General features: G+C 48.9%; 1 protein-coding gene across 4 annotated transcripts in view; it reads right to left on the reverse strand.

Moving 5' to 3' along the window:
• Positions 1-24,829, reverse strand: part of STEAP3 (STEAP3 metalloreductase) — a 41,438-nt gene that overhangs the window by 15,020 nt on the left and 1,589 nt on the right. The window contains exons 2-4 of one of the 4 annotated variants that reach the window (XM_081051573.1): positions 19,289-19,397; positions 3,637-4,136; positions 1,495-2,022 (exon numbers count right to left, since the gene is read on the reverse strand). In XM_081051573.1, coding sequence (XP_080907699.1) covers positions 1,495-2,022; positions 3,637-4,136; positions 19,289-19,349 — 1,089 coding nt within the window. In that variant the 5' untranslated portion in view covers positions 19,350-19,397. Of the gene's footprint in view, positions 1-1,494; positions 2,023-3,636; positions 4,137-19,288; positions 19,586-24,829 lie in introns of those variants that run through there. The other 3 variants (XM_081051572.1, XM_081051575.1, XM_081051574.1) reach the window with 3 other exon arrangements.

A 24,829-nucleotide genomic window follows, 5' to 3' on the forward strand; every position in this document is an offset into this window, starting at 1 on the left:
AGTGTTTCACTGGTACCTGGGCCAAACTCTGTTGGGTGACTAGTGTCCTAGAGTAGGCAGGACCCATATACCTGGCTAGAGGCTGTGGACTGGAGGTGGAATTAAGCAGTGTTGTTTGCAGACCTGAGCTTAGGACTCAGCATCAGGCCCTGTGAGCTTATAAATCAAAAGGTAGCATCATGGGGGCTTATTTCTGTGGGTACAGGGACCAGCTAATGCTGCCTGTGTTGCTACCTGGCTTGGCCAGAGGCTCCTCATTTCTCAGGAATCCTGCTGGCAAGAGTGCCATATGGGTTTCCTAAATGAATAATTATTCCCCCTGGCTCCCACATCTTGCTCCTGCAGCCTTCCCATTTCAGCAGATGGCAACTCCATTCCTCTAGGTGCACAGGCCAAAACCTCGGCGTCATCCTTGACCACCTCCCATCTACTGTGTGGTTCTCTGTACTCCAGCTTCGATAACTTCTATCTCCTCCACTGCTCCCACTCCACTCTAAACCTCTCATCTGGGTTTCAGCACAGCCCCCTGACTAATGTCCCAGCATCTGCCATTGACCTTCTATTGTCTGTTCCATATGGACAGCCAGAGTGAGCCAGTGAAAACATCAGACAGGGCGGGCCCGGTGGCTCAGGCAGTTGGAGCTTCGTGCTCTTAATGCCAATGGCTGCCGGTTCGATTCCCACATGGGCCAGTGGGCTCTCAACCACAAAGTTGCTGGTTTGACTTGACTCCCGCAAGGGATGGTGGGCTGTGCCCCCTGCAACTACCAACGGCAACTGGACCTGGAGCTGAGCTGCGCCCTCCACAGCTAAGACTGAAAGGACAACAACTTGACTTGGAAAAAAGTCCTGGAAGTTCACATTGTTCCCCAATAAAGTCCTGTTCCCCTTCCCCAATAAAATCTTTAAAAAACAAAAAAAACAAAACCAAAAACCACATCAGACAGTTCATCATTCCTCTACTCAAAAGCCTTCATTGGCTCCCTCTTTCCCTGAGTCTAAGGCCCAAGCCAGTCTTCAGCCCTGGTCAGGACTCACCCACCACCGCCTTGCTCGGCTCCAGCTGCAAGGGCTTCCTGGCTGTTCCTCACCTGTGCCAGGCAGCTCCCATCCGAGGACCTCTGCCCGTGCTGCTCCCCTGCTAGCCCCAGGCTCACTCTCTCCTCCCTCCCGCCTTACTTACGTACCACCCGAGCAAGGCCTCCCTTGCAACTGCACTCCACTGCTCTCCCCTGCTTGGTTTTTCTCCTTATTGTTCACGAGCTTCTAAAAACCCTCTGTAACTTACTGCAGTATTTGGTTAAGTCCCCCCTGCCTGGGCTGTGCCCAAAAGCATAGGGATTGTCATGTTTTGTTCACTGATACTCAAAATCTTGGACAGCAGGACGCAGGCACTGCCCAGTCAGGACAGAATCCACAGATAACGCAGTGACTGATGGGCTGAACCCAGGGGCACGGCTGATCCTGGAACTGGGGCTATAGGTGTGGCCGTACCTGCTTGATGGCGAGGTTGACCAGGTCATAGCGGTAGGAGTGGCGCACAGGCAGGCAGACACTGTAGATTGCATGCAGGGAGGCGCAGAAGAAGCTGAGCAGGCCTATCTGCTTCCGGTGCTGCAGCCAGTGGTCCAGCCAGTCGGGGAAACGCTGATACTTGGTGCCACGCCACAGCTGCAAGGTGGCCGCCAGCACGCCAGGCAGGTAGACCAGCGACAGCAGCACGTAGGCCACGCATGGCAGCGTGGTGTTGACCACAGACAGGGGGAGCTTGTAGAACTTATTCTTGCCCTCTTGCACATAGGGCTGCAGCACATCCCGGACAAAGTTGTAGACGTAGAAGAAGATGAAGAGTGCCAGGGCCAGGATGGTGGGCACCTTCCAGCCAGGGAGGAGGCGCAGAGGCATGGCCTCCACCTCCCGGGCTGAAGCCAGGGACCCCATGTCCACGGGCGTGAAGCCCATGGCATGTGCCAGATCCGACACAGTGCGCTTGGCTTCTGGCTGGTCACTGCAGATGGGCACCTGTGGGAGGAAGGAGAAGGGGAATCACACAGGCTCACAGGCCAGAGGGGTGAGCAGGGCCGCAGAGAGCAATAGGGCCAAACTCTTCACTGAGCAGCTGAGAAAACTGAGGCCCATTGAGCTGCCAGTGAATGGCACAGCTGGGAGCAGAGGCGGCGCTGACTCTCAGACCAGGGGTCTTTCCTGGCCCCTTGTAGTCTCCCAGTCTCTGGCCCAGTAATGCCCACTATTCAAGGAGAGCTCCCAGAGGCCACCTAGCAGTGAGTGTTTTGCCCAGTTCATCACCACCAGCCTCCACAAGCAAAATGCCCACCTAGGCAACCACTGCGGCCCCTTGGAATAGGTACTTCGAGGACTGTGGTCTGCCCGGGAGTCCCTCAACGACCGGGCCTTGTATGTGGCCCAGAACGTGCAGCTATGGGTGCAGCTGTATCGCTCAGTCCAGAAGTGTCCCTTCGAGCATGTCCCTCGGCCCCTCCCGCCCCTGTGGCCTTCAGCCAACACACCAGGCCTTCCACAAGCCAGCCCCAGTCTTGTAGCCCGCCGTTCCCCACCATGAGCTCTCATACAGGCACATTGGTGTCCTCAGGTCCCCAAACACCCCATGGGTCTTGCTGACTCTGCTATGGTCACTCTAGTGTACCATTGACCCAGCTCTGTGTACTGGGATTTGCATATGTAATCCCCCAGCCTTGCCACAAGCCTTCAGGCAGGTACTACTGTTCCCATTTCTCAGGTGAGGCAACTGAGGTCTGAGCCTTTCAGGTTGTCCCCTCAGCCTGGAATGCCCTGCTGTTCCCTGTGCCTCACAACATGAGGTGGGCCAAGGCCAAGGTTGACCTCTAAGTCTTCTCCAGCCAGCCGCTAGTTCTGTTCCCTTCACGCCCCGCCACCCAACACTCACCCACTGTTCCTGGCCTGTCCACATATGGGAATCCCTGCAGACAGGAGTGGCCAGGCACCTGTGTGCTCCCCCACAACCTGGCATGAGCTGCGCAGAGGAGGCATCTGGGCTGGACTCACTGGTAGAAGTTCTCACATACTTGTGGAACCCGGCTTCTTCCTCCAGGAGAATGCTTGGCCTCTTGGCATTAAAAAGCACCTTGTCTTGAGAGAGCGCCTCCTGCCAAGAACTGCAGGTAGCACTGGCCATTCTCTGCAGCCGTTTTCCACCCCCAGAAAAACCTGTGGTTGACTATTCTGAGAAATCCACCCAGTTCTTGGAAGACCTTGGAATAATGGAGATAAAGTTTGGGACATATACAGACACTCTTCTTCAGGGCCTGGCACATAAGTGTGTTACTTTCCTCCTTCTGAGTACAATTCTAAAAGCGAAGTCTCTCCCTTCTTGACTCTAAATATAAAAAGAAAGCCATCAACCTTTTCTTCTTTGCTCCCTAGATAATCAAGTTACCATAGAAGAAAGAATATGGGACTTGGCTTAAGTTCATCAACATCGCTGAGCCTCAGTTTCCTCCTCCATAAAATGGAACTTGGCAGTGATGTGAGATGAGCTGAGACATGAACATAAAGAACCTAGCACTCTGAGGGCCCTCAAGGAAAGTTAGCTGTTTATATTCATTGTTATGATGGCTGTTGTTCCCCGGCACCTACCTGCCTGTTCCCATCCCTCGGGCCAGCCTGCAGGGTCCAGGCAGAGACGACGTTGAAGGCCTTGACGACTGTGCAGGTGGGGAAGAGGGAGGCCAGGTACTCTGCATTGGACTCACGGTGCTGAAGGTGCTCCTGCTCTGTGGGGTTGCTCACGTCCACGAGGATCTTGCCGCCCAGCTGGTCACTGAGCCCACATAGTGAGGAGTAGTGCTCCCGGAACACGGCCACAAAGATGACCTCAGGGGCGCCTACTGCATCCTCCTGGAAAGTCACCTGTGCTGCTGAGGGGAACAACCCGACTGTGCGTTTGGGGTTGCGGCTTCCAACCACCACGCTGAAGCCGGAGCCCACCAGGCGTGTGGCCAGGGAGCGGGCAAAGTCTCCACTGCCCAGAATGCCCACTTTGGGAGCCTCACTGGGAACCTCTGCAAGACTGCTGTCACTGTCCACCACGCGGCGGCTGATCAGCGGTTTGTCCATCTCTCCTGACATTTTGGTGGCTGGAAGAGAAAACAGGAACTAGTCAGAGGAGGGCTACTGGTCAGCTTGCCCTTCCTACCATCTCTGTGTCTTGTCCATTGCATGGTGGTCAATCGGGCCTTCACGAGTGCTAGCGCAGGCAGGACAAGCTGAATGAGCCCTGGCCCCTTCCCAAGGAGGGCACAGATTCAGAAAGAGGCGGGGGAGGACTCTGCTCTCCACCCTTTGTTCTTCCTGCTACATTATTTCTTCAGGACAAATTTGCAAGAGTAGGAATGCTCAGAGAGAAGGGTATGGACTTTCCACGAGCGATGCTATGCGATGCCATTTGCTTGTGTTCAAAAGGATTATCTGGTAAACCCATCCAGTAGTGACCATCTAACCCCAACCTCCTTATCGCGGGGTGTTACCTTTGATTACTAGGAAAGGCAGACATGTTCCTCCGCTTGTTTACATGTTGCGTTTCGGAATGGTACCTCTACTGCCCTTCTTTAAGTGGATGCTGAGCAGCTTGAAGACAGGGAGCTTATTTCACTTTGGATCTCATCGTGTTTCACAGGGCTGACAAGGAGCTGGTGCTCAATGTTTGCTGAATGAATGAATGAGTACTGAAATCCCACCCTCTGAGGACAGGGCTGGGGTGGGTCATGACATAAATGGGCCCCTGAGATTGAGTGGGTGCCCTGTGATCTCCCTCACTGAGCCTGAGGGATAAATGGACAGGGAGGAAACCCTGCACTGGGACCAGGAGTTTACAGTAAACTTATTGGGAAAATTATATTTTAACTGTCACCAAATTCTAACTGAAATTTGCCATTTCCTTTATGCATGAATGTAAGAAACACACCACAGTCGCATCATCAGTACCTGTGAGTTTGTCACCCATATTGACCAATGTCATCTCACACACACACACAAAAATGAGTTTTCTCCAAAAACTCATCACTAATTTAAAATCATGGTAGATAGGAACACTTAAATATATAAAATAAGCATTAGCAGATTTAAAGTGAGAAATGGACAGGAATACAATAACAGGATGGGACATCAATACCTCACTTTCAACAATGGATAGATCATCCCTACAGAAAATCGTATAGAAACATTGGACTCGAACTACACTTCAGACCAAATGGACCTAACAGGTTATATGTATGTAATAAAACATTCTACCCAACAGCACCAGAATATACATTCTCTTCATGTGTACATGGAATATTCTCTAGGATAGATCATATACTAGGTCATAAAACAAGTCTTAATAAATTTAAGGTTGAAATCATATTAAGTATCTTTTCTGACCACAGCAGTATGAAACTAGAAATCAGTAACAGGAGGAAACTGGAAAATTCACAAATATATGGAAATTAAACAACACCACTCCTAAACAACTAATGAGCCAAAGAAGAAAACAAAGGGAAATGAATATATATATATATATTCATATATATATATTCATATATATATATATATATATATATATATATATATATATATATATATTGAAAGAAATGAAAATGGAAACACAACATACCAAAACTTATGGGATGCAGCAAAATAAGTTCTAAGAGGGACATTTAATGCCTACACTAAAAAACAAACAAACAAAATCTCAAACAAACTAACTTTATACCTCAAGGAACTAGAAAAAGAACAAACTAAGTCCAAAGTTAGCAGAAAGAAGGAATAAAAAGATCAGAGTGGAAATAAATGAACTATAAGCTAGAAAAAAATAGATAAAAAATCAACAAAACTAAGACCTTGTTTTTGAAAAGATGAACAAAATTGAGAAACCTTTAGTTAGACTAAGAAAAAAAAGACAAAATAACTAAATAAAATAAAAAACGAGAGGAGAAATTACAACTGATACAACAGAAATACAAAGGATCATAAGAGACTATTATATGCCAACAAATTGGATGACTCAGAATAAACTCCTAAAAACATACAATCTACGAAGACTGGATCATGAAGAAATAGAAAATCTGACAGGCTAAAAATGAGTAAGGAGACTGAATCAGTAATTTAAGATCTCCCAACAAAGAAAAAGCCCAGGACTTTATGGTTTCCACCGATGAATTCTACAACTAAACATTTAAAGAATTCATGCCAGTCCTTTGCCAACTATTCCAAGAAATTGAACAGAACACTTCCAAGCTCATTTTATGAGGCCAGCATTAACTTGATGCCACAGACAAGGACACTGCAAGAAAAGAAAATTATAGGCCAATATTCCTGATGAACATAGATGTAAAAATCCTCAACAGAATACTAGCAAACTGAATTCAGCGGCACATTAAAAGGATCCTACACCATGCTCAAGTGGGATTTATGTCTAAAATACAAGGATGGTTCAACGTATACAAACCAATAAATGTGATATACTACATTAACAAAATGAAGGATAAAAATCATATGACCATCTCAATGGATACAGAAAAAAAATCATTTGAAAAACTTTAACATCCTGATACAAAACTCTCAAGAAATTAGGTACAAAAGGAATATATCTCAACATAATACAGGCCATATATGACAAGTCCACCTGTAACATCATACTATATGGTACAAAGCTGAAAACTTTTCATTTAATGTCAGGACAAGACAAGGATGACACTCTTGCCACTTCTGGTCAACACAGTACTAGAAGTCCTCGCCAGAGCAATCAAACAAGAAAAAGAAATAAAAGGCATCCAAATTGGAAAAGAAGTAAAACTGTGGCTAGTTGCAGATGACATAATCTTATATATATGGAAAACTCTAAAGACTCCACTAAAAACCTGTTTAAACTAAGAAGCTAATTCAGTAAAGTTACAGGATACAAAAATCAATATACAAAAATCAGTTGTAGTTCCATATACTAACAACAAGCGATCTGAAAAAGAAATTTTTAAAAACCCCATTCACAATTCCATCAAAAAGAATAAAACACTTAGGAATAAATTTAACCAAGGAGGTGAAAGGTCTGTACACTGAAAACTATGAAACATTGATGAGAGAAATTGAAGAAAACACAAATAAATGGAAAGTTTTCCATGTTCATGGATTAGAATTAAATGTTCATACTACCCAAAAAGACCTACAGATTCAAAGCAATCTCTATCAAAAATGACATTTTTCACTAATAGAGAAGATAATCTTAAGATTTGTAGGGAACCACAAAAGACCCCGAATAGCTAAAGCAATCTTGAGCAAGTATAAAACGGGAGTCATCACACTTACTGATTTCAAGCTGTATTACAAAGCTATGGTAATCAAAACAGCATGGTACTGGCATAAAAATAGACACATAGACTAATGGAGCAGAATAGAGAGCCCAGAAATAAACCCCCATGTATAAGGTCAACTAATCTTTGACAAAGATGCCACAAACACACAATAGGGAAAGGACAGCCTCTTCAATAAATGGTGTAGGGAAAACTGTATATCCTCATGCAAAAGAATGAAATTGGATCTTTATCTTACACCATATACAAAAATCAACTCAAAATGAATTAAAGGCTTAAATGTAATACCCGAAACTATATAACTCCTAGAGGAAAACACAGGGAAAATCTCCTTGACATTGGTCTTGACAATGATTTTTTTCGATTTGACACCAAAAGTACGGGCAAGAAAAACAAGTGGGACTACATCAATCTAAAAAGTTTTTACACAGCAAAGGAAACAACAAATACTAAAAGACAGCCTATGGAATAGAAGAAAATATTTGTAAGCCATGTATCTGATAAGGGTATACACACACACACACACACACACACACACACATATACACACACACATATATACATACCAGGGGTGCCAAATAAATGTATACAAGTGGACACTTTGGTCAACATTGCTCAAGCAGTAGTTTGTCGTAATCAGAAGAGTCTGGATGCTGATGGTAAACACTTTGAGCACCTCTTGTAATTGCAGACGTCAAACATAACTTGTCTTCGTCTTTTGCTATTGGTATATATTGAGTATTGCGATTTTAATAGTTTTTTCCTTTGTTAAAATGTGTATACATTTTTATTGGCACCGTATGTGTGTGTGTATGTGTATTATATACATGATAATATCCAAAAATATAAGGAACTCATAAAACTCAATAGTAAAAAGCAATCCAATTAAAAAATGGGCAAAGGACCTTAATAGACATTTTCCCGAAGAAGACATATAAATGGCCAACCGGTACATGAAAAGATGCTCAATATCATTAATCACGGTGATTAGGATGATTTATTATCCTACCGGTTAGGATGACTATTATCAAAAAGTCAAAAGATAATAAGTGTTGGCAAGAAAGTGGAAAAAGGGATCCCTTTTTGGGTTGTATGCTGTTGATGGGAATGTAACGAAGCCTCTCCTCCATCTTTGCTCGCTCTCTGCTCTCTCTCTCCTATCTCCTGAGTAACTACTAGGTGCTAAACACTCTTGAGAGTATAACTATGATTAAGACGTGGTCCCCACCACAGATGGTTTACAGGCTGGCTTACAATGGTGTGTGTGGGGGAGGCGGGTGTAAGGTGCACTCGCCCGGGGCAGGACACAGGGCAGCAAGGGATGGGGTGCAGACGTGGCCCAGCCCTGCTGGGGCCACTGCCCAGGAGACAGGCACTACTTTTGGAGGGGAAGCCAGGCTTCAAGGCATCTGCTGGTCCTTGAAGAACCCCAAATGCTGTACAGCCTCAGAGCAAACCCAACCACTGACAGGAGAAAAGACAAAGAGACCCAGACTTTGAATGCTGTCTCTGTTTAACCCCAGACTTAGCAGCGTGGTGTGGGAAGGAACTATTTGGGGCTGCCTCTCGAGGCTCATTGCTCAGAACCCAGCTCGGTACTTGCTTCCTTTTGAGGAGCAGAGATGGAGGCAACTGCAGCAGAGGGAAACCAAGGGCAGAGGCTGCGCGGACGTGGGACTGGTCCCAGCTTTGCCCTGAACTGACCCTGCGACATGAAAGCATCACTGAGCCTCTCTGAGTGGCTTCTCTACCACCTGTATCTCTCTGAGCTCCACCCAGCCCGGTAGTCTAGGAATCTACTAGAAGTCCCAGACTTATAGTCCTAAGGGGCCCTGCTTTCAGCCGCAGGATGGATGGAAACAAAACATAAAGCACCTCTAAAGCACTTCTCGCCCCCGAAATTCTCTCCTTAGGAGGAACCCTCCAGGTTGTACCATATCCTGATGCGTTGGTGTGGACGTCAACATTCCTAGTAGCATTATTCCTAATACCCAAAAGTGGAAACAACCCTGAGGGGTGCTCCTTCCTCCGCAGTTCTGATAGAAACAGCCACTGTATAGCCATGACCATCACTTACTAGCTGGGTGCCTTTGAGCCTTAGTCGCCTCACCTTTAAAACGGAGACACCAATCGTACCTTTCTCCCTTGTACCTTTTTAGCCTTGTCCTTTTACATTTATATTTGTTACATATGATTTATTCTGTATATAACACTATAGTGCACAAATTTTAACATTTATATTTGTTTATATGTGATTTATTATAAGGGTGAAATAGGTTGTTGTAAGGATGAAATGAGTTAATACTTGTAAGTGTTCAGAGCCATCATTCCTGACCAGTGCGTGTGAGTGTACTCACGTCTGTGTGTGCGCATGCCTGTGTGTGCTGTCCTCCGAGATGCTTCCTGGGCAATAGTCACGTCTCAAAATTCTTCTGCCCTCCCAGTGTCCAGCACAAGGCCAGCACAAGGGCAGGACAGGTGGCACAAGTCCTGGAGGCCCCGGAGGTCCAGCAGAGCCCCTGATGCCCATCCACGTGGCCTGAAGGAGAGAGTGACAAATCCTGGCTGGGCCCTGGCTCCTCGGTGGTTCTATTTACAGATCTGGGGAAGGGAGGGAGAGGGATCAAATTGCAGCTGGGTGGGCCGAGGTCTGCAGTCTGCACACAGGCCTGCCCAACTCTCCCTCCCAAGCTTCCTGCAAAACAACCATGAAGGCTCCGGCGTGCAGGAGTGGGCACAAACCACAGGGGCCCCTTGGGTCTCTGCGCAGGCTCACCGGTCCTCTCCCACTTCCCGGCAGAGCCACGGCGTGAGCTGTTTGTGGTTGGGAGCCATGTCTGACCCACTGGCCTGCCTGCCAACTCCTGCCTGCTCTCAGGCAGGCCACTGACGGTGGGCAATCACAACACGGACAGCCCTGTGGCCTCTTCTGTACGGGCAGCAGACAACCCTTCACTCAAGTGGCTGGAGCAGGCCATGGCCACAAAAGGGTCACCGTGAGGTCGATGTGGGTGGGGGCAGTGGGTGGCTGGCTGTTGCGCCCTGCAGCTATATGGGGAAGGGGTGGCCTGCAGGCCACCTGGGTTGCCTTCCACCCAGAGGCTGCCTAAGCTAACCTTGCTGGCCCAGGCTGGCCTCAGGCACTGAGAGAGCAATATGGCACGGTTCTTGTCCTCACATGACCCAGTTATCTTCAAACTTTACTTTTAAATTTTATCAGGTCAGTTAAATTAAATTTGGGGGGGGATATATTCCTATTACTGCTGTATTTATTTATAAACTAAATGTATTTAAAGTGTTATATGTGCACTATAACATTATATATAAAATAAATCATATAAAAACAAATACAAATGTAAAGGGATAAGGCTAAAATTTAAATACAAGTATAAACTCTAAGTTGTCTTAATCCCTGGGGGGTTTACACCCATCCTGGAGACCTGTGCCCAGAGGGAGTGCCAGGCGCAACACGAAATTGAACAAGGTCTCCAGAGAAAAGAGCACTGATTTCAGATGGGGGAGCTGGGCAGTTTCCTGCAGGATGTGGGCCTGAGCTGAGCCTTGAAGGATATGAGAATGAACCCAGAAAAAGCATTCCAGAAAGAGGGTCCAGAAGTCTGGAAACGGCAGTGTGCAGGGACCCACCAACAGCTCACATGTCTGGGGCAAACTAATTATGTGCCCACAGCCCGCACCAAGGACTTAGCAAGCCATAAATGAAAACACAAATTCTTGCACAGAATTCTTTTTCTAAGCCTAAAAAGTGTAGACATGGAAGTACAGACGTGAGAGGCTGAAACTCTGCGTTCTATCCTGATCATTTCCTCACCGGAAGACGCCACAAGTCCCATCCCCTCTAGCCTCACCTGTGAAATGAGAATGCCCATAGCTGCTCAGCTGCCCTCAATGGGTAAGGTAGTTGAGGGTTGCACACACTGGGGCATTGTTTTGTGGCCGGGGACTTCTCCGGAAGTCCTTGCCTGGTGGCTTTGGCTCCCAGGCTCATCCGCCTTCCCCACCGTCCTGTCACCTTTGGGAGGGCCGAGACCACTGTGTGGTGTGCCATGCTGTACATCTGGCACCCAGCACCATCCTGGCACATTGCAGGGGTTCCGTGCATATTTCTGACGGAAGGCACACATCCCCGCAACTTAAAACTTACTCTATACTTTGGGGACAGAAATCCTGCCGAAATGCAGTGCATATTTCAAGAGAAGGCAGTCAAAATCTCACCGAGATCCCAGCGAGCACCCTGAGCTGCAAGAGAGGATGTTCTTGGGTCTTGTCTTGGGTTCTGTTTTTATAGAACCTGTTTAGAAGTTTATATCCTCCCTTGTTGTCAGGACATTTATCACAGCTGTCTGACTGCTTGCCTCTTAAAGCCCCACACCTCCCCCAGGTCCTGCTAATCTACTGTGCACAAGAAATACAGACAAGCCACAGAATGGGAGAAAACTTTGGAAAATCATGTATCTGATAAGGGACTTGTTTCTAAATATATAAAGCAGTCTTGCAATTCAATATTAAAAAGACAACCTATATAAAAAATGGGCAAAGGACTTGAATAGACAGTTCTCCAAAGAAGACATAAATTGTCAATAAACACATGAAAAGACGTTCAACATTATTAGCCCTCAGGGAAATGCACATTAAAACGATGAGCTACCACTTCACACCCACTAGGACACTATAATCAAAAAGAGAGATAATCACAAGTGTTGGTGAGGATGTAGAGAAATTGGAACTCTCATCCACTGCTAGTGGAAATGTAAAATGGTACAGCCACTGTGGAAAGGAGTCTGGCAGCGCCTCAAAGGGTGAAACATAGAATTTCTATGTGACTCAACAATTCCACTCCTAGGTGTGTACCCAAGAGAAATGAAAACATATGTCCACACAAAAATGTGTACACCAATATTGCTAGTGGCATTATTCATAAAAGCCCAGAGTGGAAACAACCTAATGTCCATCAGCGCATGAATGGATAAACAAAATGTGGTATATCCATACAATGGAATAATATTCAGCAATAAAAAGAAATGAAGTACTGATACATGTTATAACATGGATGAACCTTCAAAACATGATGCTGGCAGTCGTCTGCCCCAGCAACTTCTATGCTGGCATCTTGAATAAACTTACTCTCCTCAAAAAAAAAGAAAGAAAAAGGAAAACATTATGCTAGGTGAAAAAAAGCCAGTCTCAAAAGGCCACATATTGTATGATTCCATTTATATGAAATGTCCACAATAGGCAAGTCCATAGATGGAGGGAGGGGTTGTTCGGGGAAAATGAGGAGTAACTGCTCCTTGGTACAGGGTTTCTTTTTGGAGTGATGAAAGTGTTCTAACATTGATTGTGGTGATGGTTGTACAGCTTTGTGAATATACTAAAAGCCACTGGATTATATACATCAAATGGGTGAATTATAACAAAAAATTTGTTATGGAAAAAAGGAAATTGAAATACTGTAGCCTGTTATTAACATGTGTTGTGGGGACAGAGCCCCAGAAAGCAGTTTCCAGGCTCTCGGCCTCATGTGGAGAGGTGCTGGCTCAGATAGTGGATGGCCGTCAGCTGTGGCTGGTTGGCCGTCAGCTGTAGCCGTTAAGCCATTGGTCACTGATATAACTGCCTTGGCTACGGAGGGGAGCCGAGGAGAGTGAAGGAGGAGACTGAAAGAGAGTAAGGAGAGTCGAGGAGAGTCGGTCGGTTGGCAGCAAAGCGGACAGCAGGTCGCACGTTGTGTAAACCCAGCCTCCAGTGAGACCATAGTGGTGTGACTTCCCTACCTATGGCTCCGTGGGTGTTCCTTTTTGGCCTCACCATGTCCTGTGTTCTTATGTGGGGAGCGGGAGCAGAGACCCCACAGGCCGCCCCGCCAGACACCCCGCACGACATTTGTAAACTAAGAATAAACGTGCTTTGAGTGAGTTTCAGGACTCTTCATGAGCTTAATGCATGGATTTTGTGGTATCAATGTTGGTGGTTCTGTAACCTTCCAAAGTTATTTTCTAGTTGTTTTCCACATATTTGAGGCTTCTAAGCCCCATGACTTCCATTAAAGTGAGGCTTATGTAATTGACACTCTTAACTGTTGTAGGGGAGATGGTAGCATAGGCTAAACAGTCCTCTGGACCGCTGAGTGAGCCCTGAAACGTTTGCTCACACAGCTACTTCTGTGCAGTCCACCTCTCACAAGCATACAGCTATTCCAGGGCCACATGGGAAGGCTAGCGGGGAAGGGTGCCGAAGTCTGAGGCCCACGCTACCCACTTCCAGGATGGGTCAGCAAACAAGGCAGATGTGTTCTGATGAGAAGTAGCAGGGAGGCCTCATCAGCTGTTTACCCAAGTCGGGAGGGTTTACATAAGGACATGCAGCTGGAAACCAGCACAGCTGCAAAGCTGCTAGGTGGGGCAGTAGGTCTCATTCATTCCGCTTTCCCCACCCAACTCATCGCCTCCTTATTAAGCAGCGAATCAGTGCCTGAGAGCCATCATTGGTCAGTGGGATCTTGCCCAGCCAGGCCAGGATGGCTCCCCGCAATGCTGCCACAGACTGGGCTCGGGAAAACATCTGGATGTTCTGGATTTACTCAGCATCAGTTGCCTTGCAAACCGCGAGGTAGGCCAGCAAGAACACAGGCTCGGAGGCAGCTGGGGTCATATTTCAGCCCCCCCACTTCTTAGGTGGGTGGCCTCACCAAGTCACTTTACCTCTCTGAGTCTCAGTTTCCTCCTCTGTACAATGGAGTGATGTTACTTTAACGAGCTGTAATGAGGATGACGTGAGATAAGCCAAGTGCCATAGTCTGAACCTGAATTAGGACTGAATTAATTTCTGAATTAATTTCACTTTTTTCCTTTTGTTCCTCTATGCCTAAAAATTTTTTAAAAACCTTGTCTGTATAAAGCAGAGATAGGTGCACCTAAATCAATACATGGTGTTCTCTGCAGAATGGAAAAACATACTCTAAAATGTTCTAAAAACTTGCCGAGATAATGGCCTGGAGGTAGGTATGCACACATTTCCCGCCAAGACAACTGGAGGAAATGACGTGCTGCTGTTTGGTACTCGGGTGGGAAGAGGGGACGGTGGAACAGGGAGGGGGATATAGTACAGAGAGGCAAGTAGTCAGTGGTGGGGCTCCAGGGTGGTTTGGAATTGGCCGTGGGCTCCTGAGCCCTCTAGGGCCTGCTAGTTCCAACAGCCGGCTCCTTGCCAATGCCGGTCCTTACGCCACTGGGGTCCCCAGGACCCCCTTCCTCGCCAGTATTCCCCGCTCCTGGATCAAACCCGCACCAGCGACCTTTCTACCTCCACACCCCTCGAGAACAGACAACCCCTTGTCCACGGACGGTATTTCTCTCTTTCCTGTCTGTCTCCGCTCCAGACTCCAAGCTTCGCCAGGGCAGGAACTGAGCTGCACTCACGTTTGCAGCCTCAGTTCTTAGCCCAGTACCTGGCAACCCCTGGGTCAAACGTGAGCTGCTCTGGAGATCTCCGGAGGGCTTGTTGCAGTGTGCTTCGGGGCTCCACCCCCAGAATCTCCGATGCGGCTCTGAACCACACTTTGAAAAGCACTGCAGCAGACAGATACTCAGTAAGGTCTGTGCGAGGAGTGAATGTATCAACCAATCACTTGCGTGCAAGAACCACTCCAGATGAGGCTTTTTTCCTGGGTTGCTCCCTCAGGCCGCTCCTGGTGCACCCTCTTAAAGCCACCCTGACCCTTAGGAGCCCCAGCGTCAGTGCTCTCTCCCTGTGCTCCTCCAGGTCATGAGGGTCAGAGCTGGGTCTTTCTGGTGAGCAGAAGGCAGTCAGGGCCACGGCGGCCTTGTTCACCCAGCCAATCAGGCAATGCTCCCACGACCTCTCTCTTCCTGTGCATGGGTCACTATGCCCACTGCAGGCTGAGGGAGGCGTGGTACTGGGACACCACGCAAACCCTGGGGACCCAGGAGCGCCCAACACCCCAACTGAGGAGATTTTCACTGAGGACCAAGTTTCCTGGGTGACCAAACATTCACATGGCCCGACTCCACATCCAGGACTCTCTTTCACAACCACAATTTGACAGCTGGGCCTGGAAGACCTGCTCATTGGAACAAGTTGTTACCCACAGACATCATATAGGCAGAGTGGTGGTCAGTGCTGGTTGGGAGAGGGAAGGCCGAAGGCCCAGTGGCCAGCACCAAGGCCAGGGGCCTGAAGCATGGTTCCCATGCTGCACCACCTGGGGGTGGGGGGAACATCATTCACATCGTGACCCACGTGAATAAACCCTCTGGAGTTGTGCAGTGCACACGGACTGTGCAGTTTTAGGCAATAGTTGGTCCTGACAACCCTCATCCAAAATTTTTCCTCATTCATTATTCCCTGCATACCTACTAGTATGTACCTGGCACGGAGCAAGGCACTAGGGCTATGCAGGTGGCCAGAAGATGGCCTGTCCTCTTGGGGCTCTTAGGGGAAAGGCTGGCTACACACTGCAGCAAGGAAAAAGTGCTTGAATGAGGGCATGCCTAGGGCTGGGGGAGCCTGGGAACAGTGGCTGACCTCCGGCCAGTGGGGTCAAGGAGCTGGCATGTGGGGGCAGCTCGTTCCCTCTGGGCTGGTTAATCCAGCCAGGCTGGAGGCTACCAGGCGGCAGCAACCGATTCTGCAGCCTCAGTGTCTGGGGCTGGGTGGCTTCTTGCTTTCCAGGGACACTTGGAGTTGTAAACCCTGGGGACAGATGGGTGTTGTGGGCTGTGGCTGCCTCCCCCCACCCTTTGCCGTGGTGTAGGTTTGCAGAATCAGGGGTGGAGACCCTGCTCCTGAGCAGGGGGAGACACGGGGGTAGGGAAAGGGGCAGCTGCAGCAGCTTCTGCCAAGGAGCTCTGCCTGCCTCACGTGGTCTGATTCCTGGGCTTGAGGCAGCATGCTTCCTCTGCTTTGCCCAGCTGATGAGCCAGCTTTTCCAGGAAGCCTTTGCAGGGAAAAGAAGGCACTCCCCTGACCCTCAGTGGCCTCTGGACCCCTAGGGTCACTGGATGCCAGCCTCTACTCTCATGCTGTGTGGGAGGATCATGAGACTATTTCCCAGTCATGACCAGCTCTGCCACAGGCCAGCTCCATGTAGAACTCTGACTTTGTAAGAGTCCCCGAGAGCTCAAAAGGCTGCTCCAGCAGCCCCAGGAGCACCTCCGGGCTTCCTCTGGGGCCCTCAGTCTGGGATTCACTCTGCACTCTGCCACTTTACCACTGACTACACACCGCTTCACTTGTCTGCCCCCCACCAGGAGAGGGACCACTTCTTACTCAGTTCCAAGTCTCTGGCACTCAGCCTGGGCCTGGCTCTAAGTCGGTACTCAATTAACAGTTGTGGCTTGAAAGACTTCACTGCTAGACTCTGCCTGAGGGCAGGGTGTGCTTTCGAGTCCCGGCCTTTCTCCCCAGAACCTAGCTCGGCCGGCCGTCCTGTACCCAGTGGTGATTAAATACTACTAGTTTCTAATCTCTATTGCAGCCTGGCCATAGTGTTATACCTGGCCAGGCATTTCCTTACTTGATAAACTCAGTAACACAGAAGACTAATGCACGGATGTGTTTAAACACTGCAAATAAATAGAAAAACACACAGAGACTCATGCAGCTCTGTCCAGAATGGAAAATCAAACACCATATCTGAGGCACTTCAGAGTACAGCTTGGTCGTGGGAACCCACGGAAGGAGGCTTCAGGACACTGGGTCAGTGGCTCCAGGCCCATGGGCTTCTGAGCCAGGGGGTAGGAGCCATTCGGAAGGGTCTGCCCACTCTCCATTAGACAGGGCAGGGGGTGCCTAGCTGTGGCCACTGGTAAATGGACTCCTTAGCCTTCCCCAACTGAGGTCTGTCTGGTCTGAGAGCTCGTCTGCGGCCACGCTGCCCAGGCCTCACGCTTTTTCATAGGTCATAGACGTTATCTTTTTGCCTGGCAAGCCCCTTCCCTCCAACTGATGAATTTCAAGATCCAGCACCTCCTCTGTGAAGCCCTCATCCTACCTTGTCTTCGAAGTGGGATTAATCCCCCCTCCTCTGGTCCCATTGGCTCTCTGTAGCACAGGTAAGAGGATGGAACTAGTGTACCAGGATGGTACCAGATACTTTCCCTTAGAGGTCCAAGAGGTGGATGGGGGGGGGGGTGGCGGGCGGTTCCTAGCCCCCATACTCTCCATCACCCCTCCCCATGTGCTAATGTTAATATTAAAACTAATAACTTTTGATATGAATAATTCACATTTCCCAGCCAGGTAAAATGAATTACAGCCTCTGTATAATCTTTCCCATTTTATGGATCTGAAATAAACAGTGTAAGTAAAAATCAGGCCATTTCCTATGCAAATAGAAGCCAGGCGACTTTCAGGGAAGTCCCCTAGTTCTCCTTCCATGTAGAAACCCTTGGCCTCCCCAGGGCTGTGAAGGTCCGCCTTGCCCTACAGAGAGGCAGTTGGCAAGTCACATCCCAGCACCCAGCAAGTATCTGGCACATGGCACATCTGCCCTTATGAGTCACATGAAGAGCAGTTACTGTGAAGCGAGGCCAGACACACCACAGAGAGATCCTGACTAGACTTGTACACTCGGGGTTTGACATATAGAAAACGATCATTACTTCCATTTTACAGATGGGAAAACTGAGGCCCAGTTAGGCCTTCTTTAAGGCCCCAAAGTTAGCTCTGGCCCTAGTCCCATGCAGTCCATGCATTTAAGCTGCCTCCAGAGTGGTGAGGGCAGGCACTTCATTGCTGTGAGCATGTGCAATAATAGCTGGTCACCTGGTCCCCATGGGGCTCTCGGGTGATCTGCTCCCTTCCTCTCAGCTTTCCCTCTGTCTTACTGTCTGCACGAACCCATACTTTCCAGTCTCTCATTCTCAGGATGTTTCTATGACTCTAGGGCCACCCTGTATCCTAGATTCCAAACCATGGCCGCACAGGCCCCAGTACCCCCTTCCCTCTCAAGCCGAGGGGTCCAGGAGGCAAGAGGAGCCTTTACCTGAGTCCTCCTCCCAACCCCAGTGCCCACAACTGACCTGAGGGGAGACAAAATAGAGGATGCTGGTCTCAAATCAGGGTTTAATAGCCGGGTTACAGCCACACACATCTTAATTGGTACATTTCTATTTTCTTTGTGGTATGTTCGCTTTCTGATGGACGCTCACAAACATTTTACTGTTACATTTCTTGTAATGCTGCCTGGAATCGTTATTTAGACATCATAAAAAAATCATTATATTTTTAAAAGGAAGGCTGAGAAGTTCCTACAAAAGAGACTGCAAAAAGCTCGGGCACACACACAAATACACACATACAAGCCAATCCTTACACAATACACATACATGCGAGTTTGGTCTGACAGAAAAGTTTATTACCACACTGTTTTTGCAAAATAGAAGTGAGTGAATAATTTATAGGGCTTTTTACAAACATCTAGATTTTCTAATCATTCTAGAGAAATCCGGTTCGATTACTTACAGCAGCAGTTCTGTGATAAACCAACCCAGAAATGGTTACCAATAAATAAAATTTACAATTCCCAGTGGGCCTGCCTTCCACAGAAATGAATCATAAACATTCACATCTGTTTTCTTTAACACACCAGATCCTCCAATGCCATGGCTCTCACCAACGGAAGGCTCTGTGTGTGATAAATCCTTGAACCCTTTACTTTGAAAAGGCTCCTGACTTAATGTGTGGATGATAATATTTCCCATTTTATTTTGGCAAGAACTTAATTATATTGAGCTCTTTGCCGCCAGTCCCAAAACAGCAGCACCTGAAATGAGGCCATGCAGCTCTGGTTCTTGCATCCCGCAGACGACAGGGTACCTGTGAGCCAGGCCAGGGGCTGGCAGGGCTGGTGGGAGGAGCCCGCACGCTCCCATGCCATCTGGGACCTGTGCCCTAACCAGACTTACCCACAACAGGCTGGCACAACATCTGGCCGACGCAAGGGTCTGAAGCACCAGTCCTTGACATCTCCACTGTGATCCGGGCCACAACTTCTTGCCTGGGTCTCCCTCAGACCTGTGGGCAGCTTGACTTTAGTTTTGAAAGCAGGACTCCAGCTGACCCTCTGAAAGCAAGGGACCTGCCAGGGGCTTGGCCAGCCGGCGGTCGCCCCCTCAGCCTACACTCCAGCTCCTGGCCACAGGACTGGTCCGGGAGTGGTGACTGATGATTGGTTACAGAGCACACTGTGAGAGAGCAGTTCTGGCTCGATACTTCCTGTTTGGGGAAGAAACCTCCCTGGTGATCATTAGTGGCTCAGACTCAAGTCTCTTCGCTACAGGAACTAAGGCAGGACAGCCAGCAGAACTCAGGATGCATAAAAGCGAATAAATGTCGTCCATGGCAGGGCAGACCATGGAGAGAGAGAGAGAGAGAGAGAGAGAGAGAGAGAGAGAGAGAAGGTGCGTTTACGCTTCAGGATACAGAGCCAAACAGAATGGCTGCAGAAAGTGGCAATTTATCAATTGCTGTGGGAGTAATTCATTGCAATCACTGTGGCTGTCACTGGCTTAGTGATAATTCTCTCCACATTTTGTGCCAACAAAGGCTTTTGGATCATCTTTACTTGCTAGTCAGTGCCCACAGTGCGGAGAAAGACAGACAGAAGGACCCATAGACAGAAGTCAGCACTGTCACAGAGCAAAGCATGAACACGCGAGTGCCTCACTGCCGCAGAGGGCTTTCCCACTTGACTGGAGATCACACTGACAGCACCAAGGGACGCCAGAGGTCCCTTTAGAGGCTTCTGTACCATTGAAGTAAATTATGCCAAGTCTAGTCTTAGGACAAGTATATTTGATTGTTTCCAACTTGTTTGAACACTGGTGGGGCCGGCCCAGTGGCTCAGGCGGTTGGAGTTCTAAGCGCCTAACAAGCTGCCGGTTCAATTCCCACATGGGCCAGTGGGCTCTCAACCACAAAGTTGCTGGTTTGATTCCTTGAATCCCGCAAGGGATGGTGGGCTGCACCCCCTGCAACTAAGATTGAACACGGCACCTTGAGCTGAGCTGCCCTTGAGCTCCTGGGTGGCTCAGTTGGTTGGAGAGCGTCCTCTCAACCACAAGGTTGCAGGCTCAACTCCCACAAGGGATGGGCTGCGCCCCCTGCAACTAACAATGGCAACTGGACCTGGAGCTGAGCTGCGCCCTCCACAACTAAGATTGAAAGGACAACAACTTGACTTGGAAAAAATCCTGGAAGTACACAGTTCCCCAATAACCTGAATTCACTGTTCCCTGTTCCCCTTCTCCAATAAAAAAGAAAGAAAGAAAGAAAACTGGTGATCTTGGAAAACGCTAGCTCTGAGTAACCCTAGTCATTTGTTAACCAGAATATATACCACAGGCTCCAGGCAGCTTTACTCTGTTATTACCACGGTAGAACAGAGCCCACATTGTTCTCTGACTACAAGTTGTGGCCCCTATGTCTTGTCCCTTCTGCTACAGAGAAACCAACTTTGGGCAGGGATCTTCTTGACTCTCCCTGGAGTCCAGCAGTGTCCAGAACGGACAGACTGACTCTCTCCTCCTTAGCTCATCTTCCACTCCCCCTCCTTCCAGTCCTAGCTGCTGCCCACGTCTGCCAATGCTGTCACCTCCACCTGAAGTCTTCACATCCTCCTGGCCATCCAAATCCCCCTTCCTTGACGAGCCAGCCTGAGCCCTTGGGCACGTAGGCCCCTTGCAGCCCCTGCAGCCCCACACCCATCTCTCCTTGCTCTGAAGTCAGAGAAGCAGCTGTGTTTATTAGTGGATCTAGTTAGACAGACCTGGGCATGAATTCAGGTTCAGCCATGAACCTGCAGTGTGAACTTGGGCAGGGTACTTTCTGTTGTGATGGTTAAGTCAAACAGTGAATGTGAAAGCCCCCAAACCCACACCTTAGAACTACTCTCGTTTGCATGTTTCCTGTGCTCTGCTCTGGGCCTGGACTCTTCTCCCTGCTGCCTGGTGGTGTTCTGTATCAGCACTCAGCTTCCCAATTAGACTCTAAGCCCCTGGAGGGACGGGACCTGTGTGCCCTCCACCCGTGTATACACACAGCCCCACACAGTGTGCTCTGCTCATTGGGAGGTCCGCAGATGCCTGTTGGGCCAACAGGGCTCAGGCAGTGAACACCAGATCACTCACTGTTCCGATCACTGTTTCTGGGTGGTCTGATCCCCTTGGAGAAGTTGAGCTGTCAGGAAACCACACTTCCTTATGAAAGCAAACCTTTCAGGCGCGAGCAGACAGGAACTCCAAGAGCATGCCCATGGTTCCTGGAGGGGTCCAGGTCAGCTATGATTCCCTGTCCCCTGGGGTTCTCAGTAAGCCCTTAGTTGCGCTCTGAGGCCCCCCAATCTTGGAAAGCCCCTCACCACACACAGCCGTGCCAGATCGGAATATTCAAGAAAGTTGTAGCAAAGGTTACAGGCCGACAAAAAGCAGCCATGCCAGATCTTACAAGAGCAGAGCACTGTTAGGTCTCCAACCTGCAGGAAGGCCAGAAGAGCGGGGTTTTCTCGATGGAAGCACCCCAACTCCCATCACAACCTTTGGCTGCCTGGGCTCAGCACCATGCTGTTTCCTGCCCTTCCAGTTCAGGGTGCCACCATATTTCTGGCCATCCTGGAGCCTCTCCATGGACAAGCCACAGAGGTCCTCATCACACCTCCTGTGGCTGCTTGGCCCCACACCCAGGCGTTGGTTGATTCGCCCGACAATGGTGACTGAAACCCCACCCGCTCCACTGTGTCTAATGCATTACTAACCCACGTACAGGCTTGGCTGGCCATCCAGAAAGCATCAACATAGGCCCCTCGTACGCCAAAAGGCCACTTGTGACTCTTCAGACCCTGAATTTGCGCATGCTGTCTTTGGCAGACTATATCTGGAGGGCCCACCTCATAGCCACCTGACGCTCCTTTGACATTCTCCAGCTATGTGCCCTGAGTGAGTCACCTTCAGGGGCACCTTCACTCTGACTGCAGGGCATGCTGTCACCCACCCAAACCAACAGTAAAAGCACAAGCCTACCCTCCCCACAGCCCGACAGCCACACCACAAGCGTCACATGTTAGAGTAACAGGAAGGGTCTTCCATCACAGACGCCAACATGTTGGCTTTGGGAAACCTGCTGTCCACACGTGTACTGAGCCGGCCCACCCCACCACGGAAAGCTTAGTACGCCCATTCACCTGTCCCCAAATTCCTTTACATTTACCTGTGACTAATTGTATAATCTTGAGGCTATTATTTTTTACAGTTTAATTTCCTTATCTGATAGCTCCAGGAAGCTTAAAAATGTGTTGTTTGCTTAGATTCCACCTGGCTCTCATGAAGCAGAAGGAGACAAGAATAAGTTATTGCCTGATTGCAGGACAATTAGTGCTCACCTGTAACATGTTCTCCCGAGGTGATAATAGTGATTTATGAGGACAGACTGATTAGGAAGAGTTGAGCATTAGCTAATTCTCCAGTGACAGTGTTCCACACACGCTGCCCTGGGGTGAAGTGACAATTCAGGACTTCATGGTCCCACATGTAGTAGCAGTTACCAATCCAGCCCTGACAGCAGGCACAGTGGTCAGTACCTCCAGCTGAGCAGGAAGCCTTCTCTGGCTTTGCACCCTGGCTCATGTTAGCTGTGGGACCTGGGCCTCAGTGATGCCAAATTCCCCCTCTTGTATTCAGAAATAAGCGCAGGGCATGGGTTTTTGCAGGGTTATAAATGACAACTGACACGCATCTTGACAGAAGTAGGACTCAGCTAGCCCTTGAGTGCCTGGAACGAAGTTGGCGCTCAGTAAGTGTTTGTTGAATGAATAAATAATGAGGCAGAATTTGGACAAGCCTATGTAGTCAGTGTTTAGGAGCCTCAAGTTTGGGGTTGAAAGAATGGATTAGAGTCTCATGTGTTCTCAGGAAAGTTATATGGTTGGGAGAACAACATTATCTATCTCTTAAGAGTCAGAAGGGGGCACCCGGATGGCTCAGTTGGTTAGAGCATGAGCTCTTAACAACAAGGTTGCCAGTTCGATTCCTGCATGGGATGCTGGGCTGTGCCCCCTGCAACTAGATTGAAGGACAATGACTTGACCTGGAGCTGATGGATCCTGGAAAAAACACACTGTTACCCAATAAAATTTTTAAAAAATTCATTAAAAACAAAGTCAGAAGGTTCAAATGTGCTCATACATATAACATGCTTGGCCCAGGGCTTGGCATGTGGGAAGCTGAGTGTTCAGTCATGACTGTCACTTTGGTGTGACGGGAGTGGTGCCCATGGCCTGCAGAGGATGTGCAGGGCTAACATGGAGAGGCCTGGGATCAGTGCAGGTCAGGCTGCACATGCAGGTGGGCCCAGGTGGAGGGGGCAGAGAGGAGCACGTGAGACTTCTGTAGCCCAATGTTTGAAAACCACTTAGAATGGCCCATCCCCAGCCCTCTCCAAGTTCTGTAATCTCCAGTCTCCTGGAATGGGATGGGGTTGGTGAGGGTAGGATAAGAGCGGAAAAAAGAGGCACTCACCCCTCCAACCCCTAGGAGGGAGGAAAAGAGACAGCCTGGCCTGGCTGTAGGTTTTCATACTTGCTTAAACTGGCAAGCTTCCTTTTTTAAATCAAGAGGCCTGTTCCTGGTCCAGATGCTAGAAAACAATTTCATGGAGTGCTTACCGTATGCAGCTCAGACTGCCCAGCCCAGGAAGACCTGGCCACTCTGCTCGGTGGGGAGGGCAAAAGGGGGTGGACCCAGCCTCAGCTGGGGCCCAGAGAGCCTGGGTATCACTGCACAGCCTGCCCCGTCACCAGGTTACCTAAACATCACCCCAGCCTGCCCAGGTTTTATGGAAAGGGAGGCACAGACTTGTCCCAGTGTGCGAGTCATAGCCTAGGACACTGAGCAGGCAGTCCTGAGGCTGGGCCTGAGGCTAGCTCTGCAACAGAGAAGGGGACCATGGAGGCCACTCTGTGGGCTTTAGTTACCTTCTCTAGTGAACTGAGGGGTTCATACTAGGAAAGCAATGAGTCTGGAAAATCCCCAGCGGATTAACACTCACACCCTGGGGGGAGGGATCTGACATTTATTGCCTCCTAAAAATTGAGCACTTCACACACTTGATCCTCCAGTCAGGTAGTATAGTCCGTTTTATAGGGATAACAGGCGCAAAGCCCTTAGCAAGCTTTTACAGATGAAGAAACGGGTTCAGAGAGCTGAGGAGTCAGCCAAGGTCACAAGGCAAAGAGCTGTGGGGATTCGGACTCGGGTCCATCTAACTCCAAACCCAGGTGTTGTTCCCTCCAGTCAGTCAGCTCAGCACCTCCCTCCTCCACCGCTTAGGTGTGCAGCTTCTGACTTCAGTCATTCACTTTCACTTTTTAACTACCTGGAGCCCTGCCCAATACTCTAATAAGTCCAAGGAGGGAAGAGCCAAGGGGCAAGGACTGGAAACATGAACAGAAGAGG

The sequence above is a fragment of the Rhinolophus hipposideros genome (genome assembly GCF_964194185.1).
Source record: "Rhinolophus hipposideros genome assembly, chromosome: 6".
NCBI lineage: Eukaryota > Metazoa > Chordata > Mammalia > Chiroptera > Rhinolophidae > Rhinolophus > Rhinolophus hipposideros.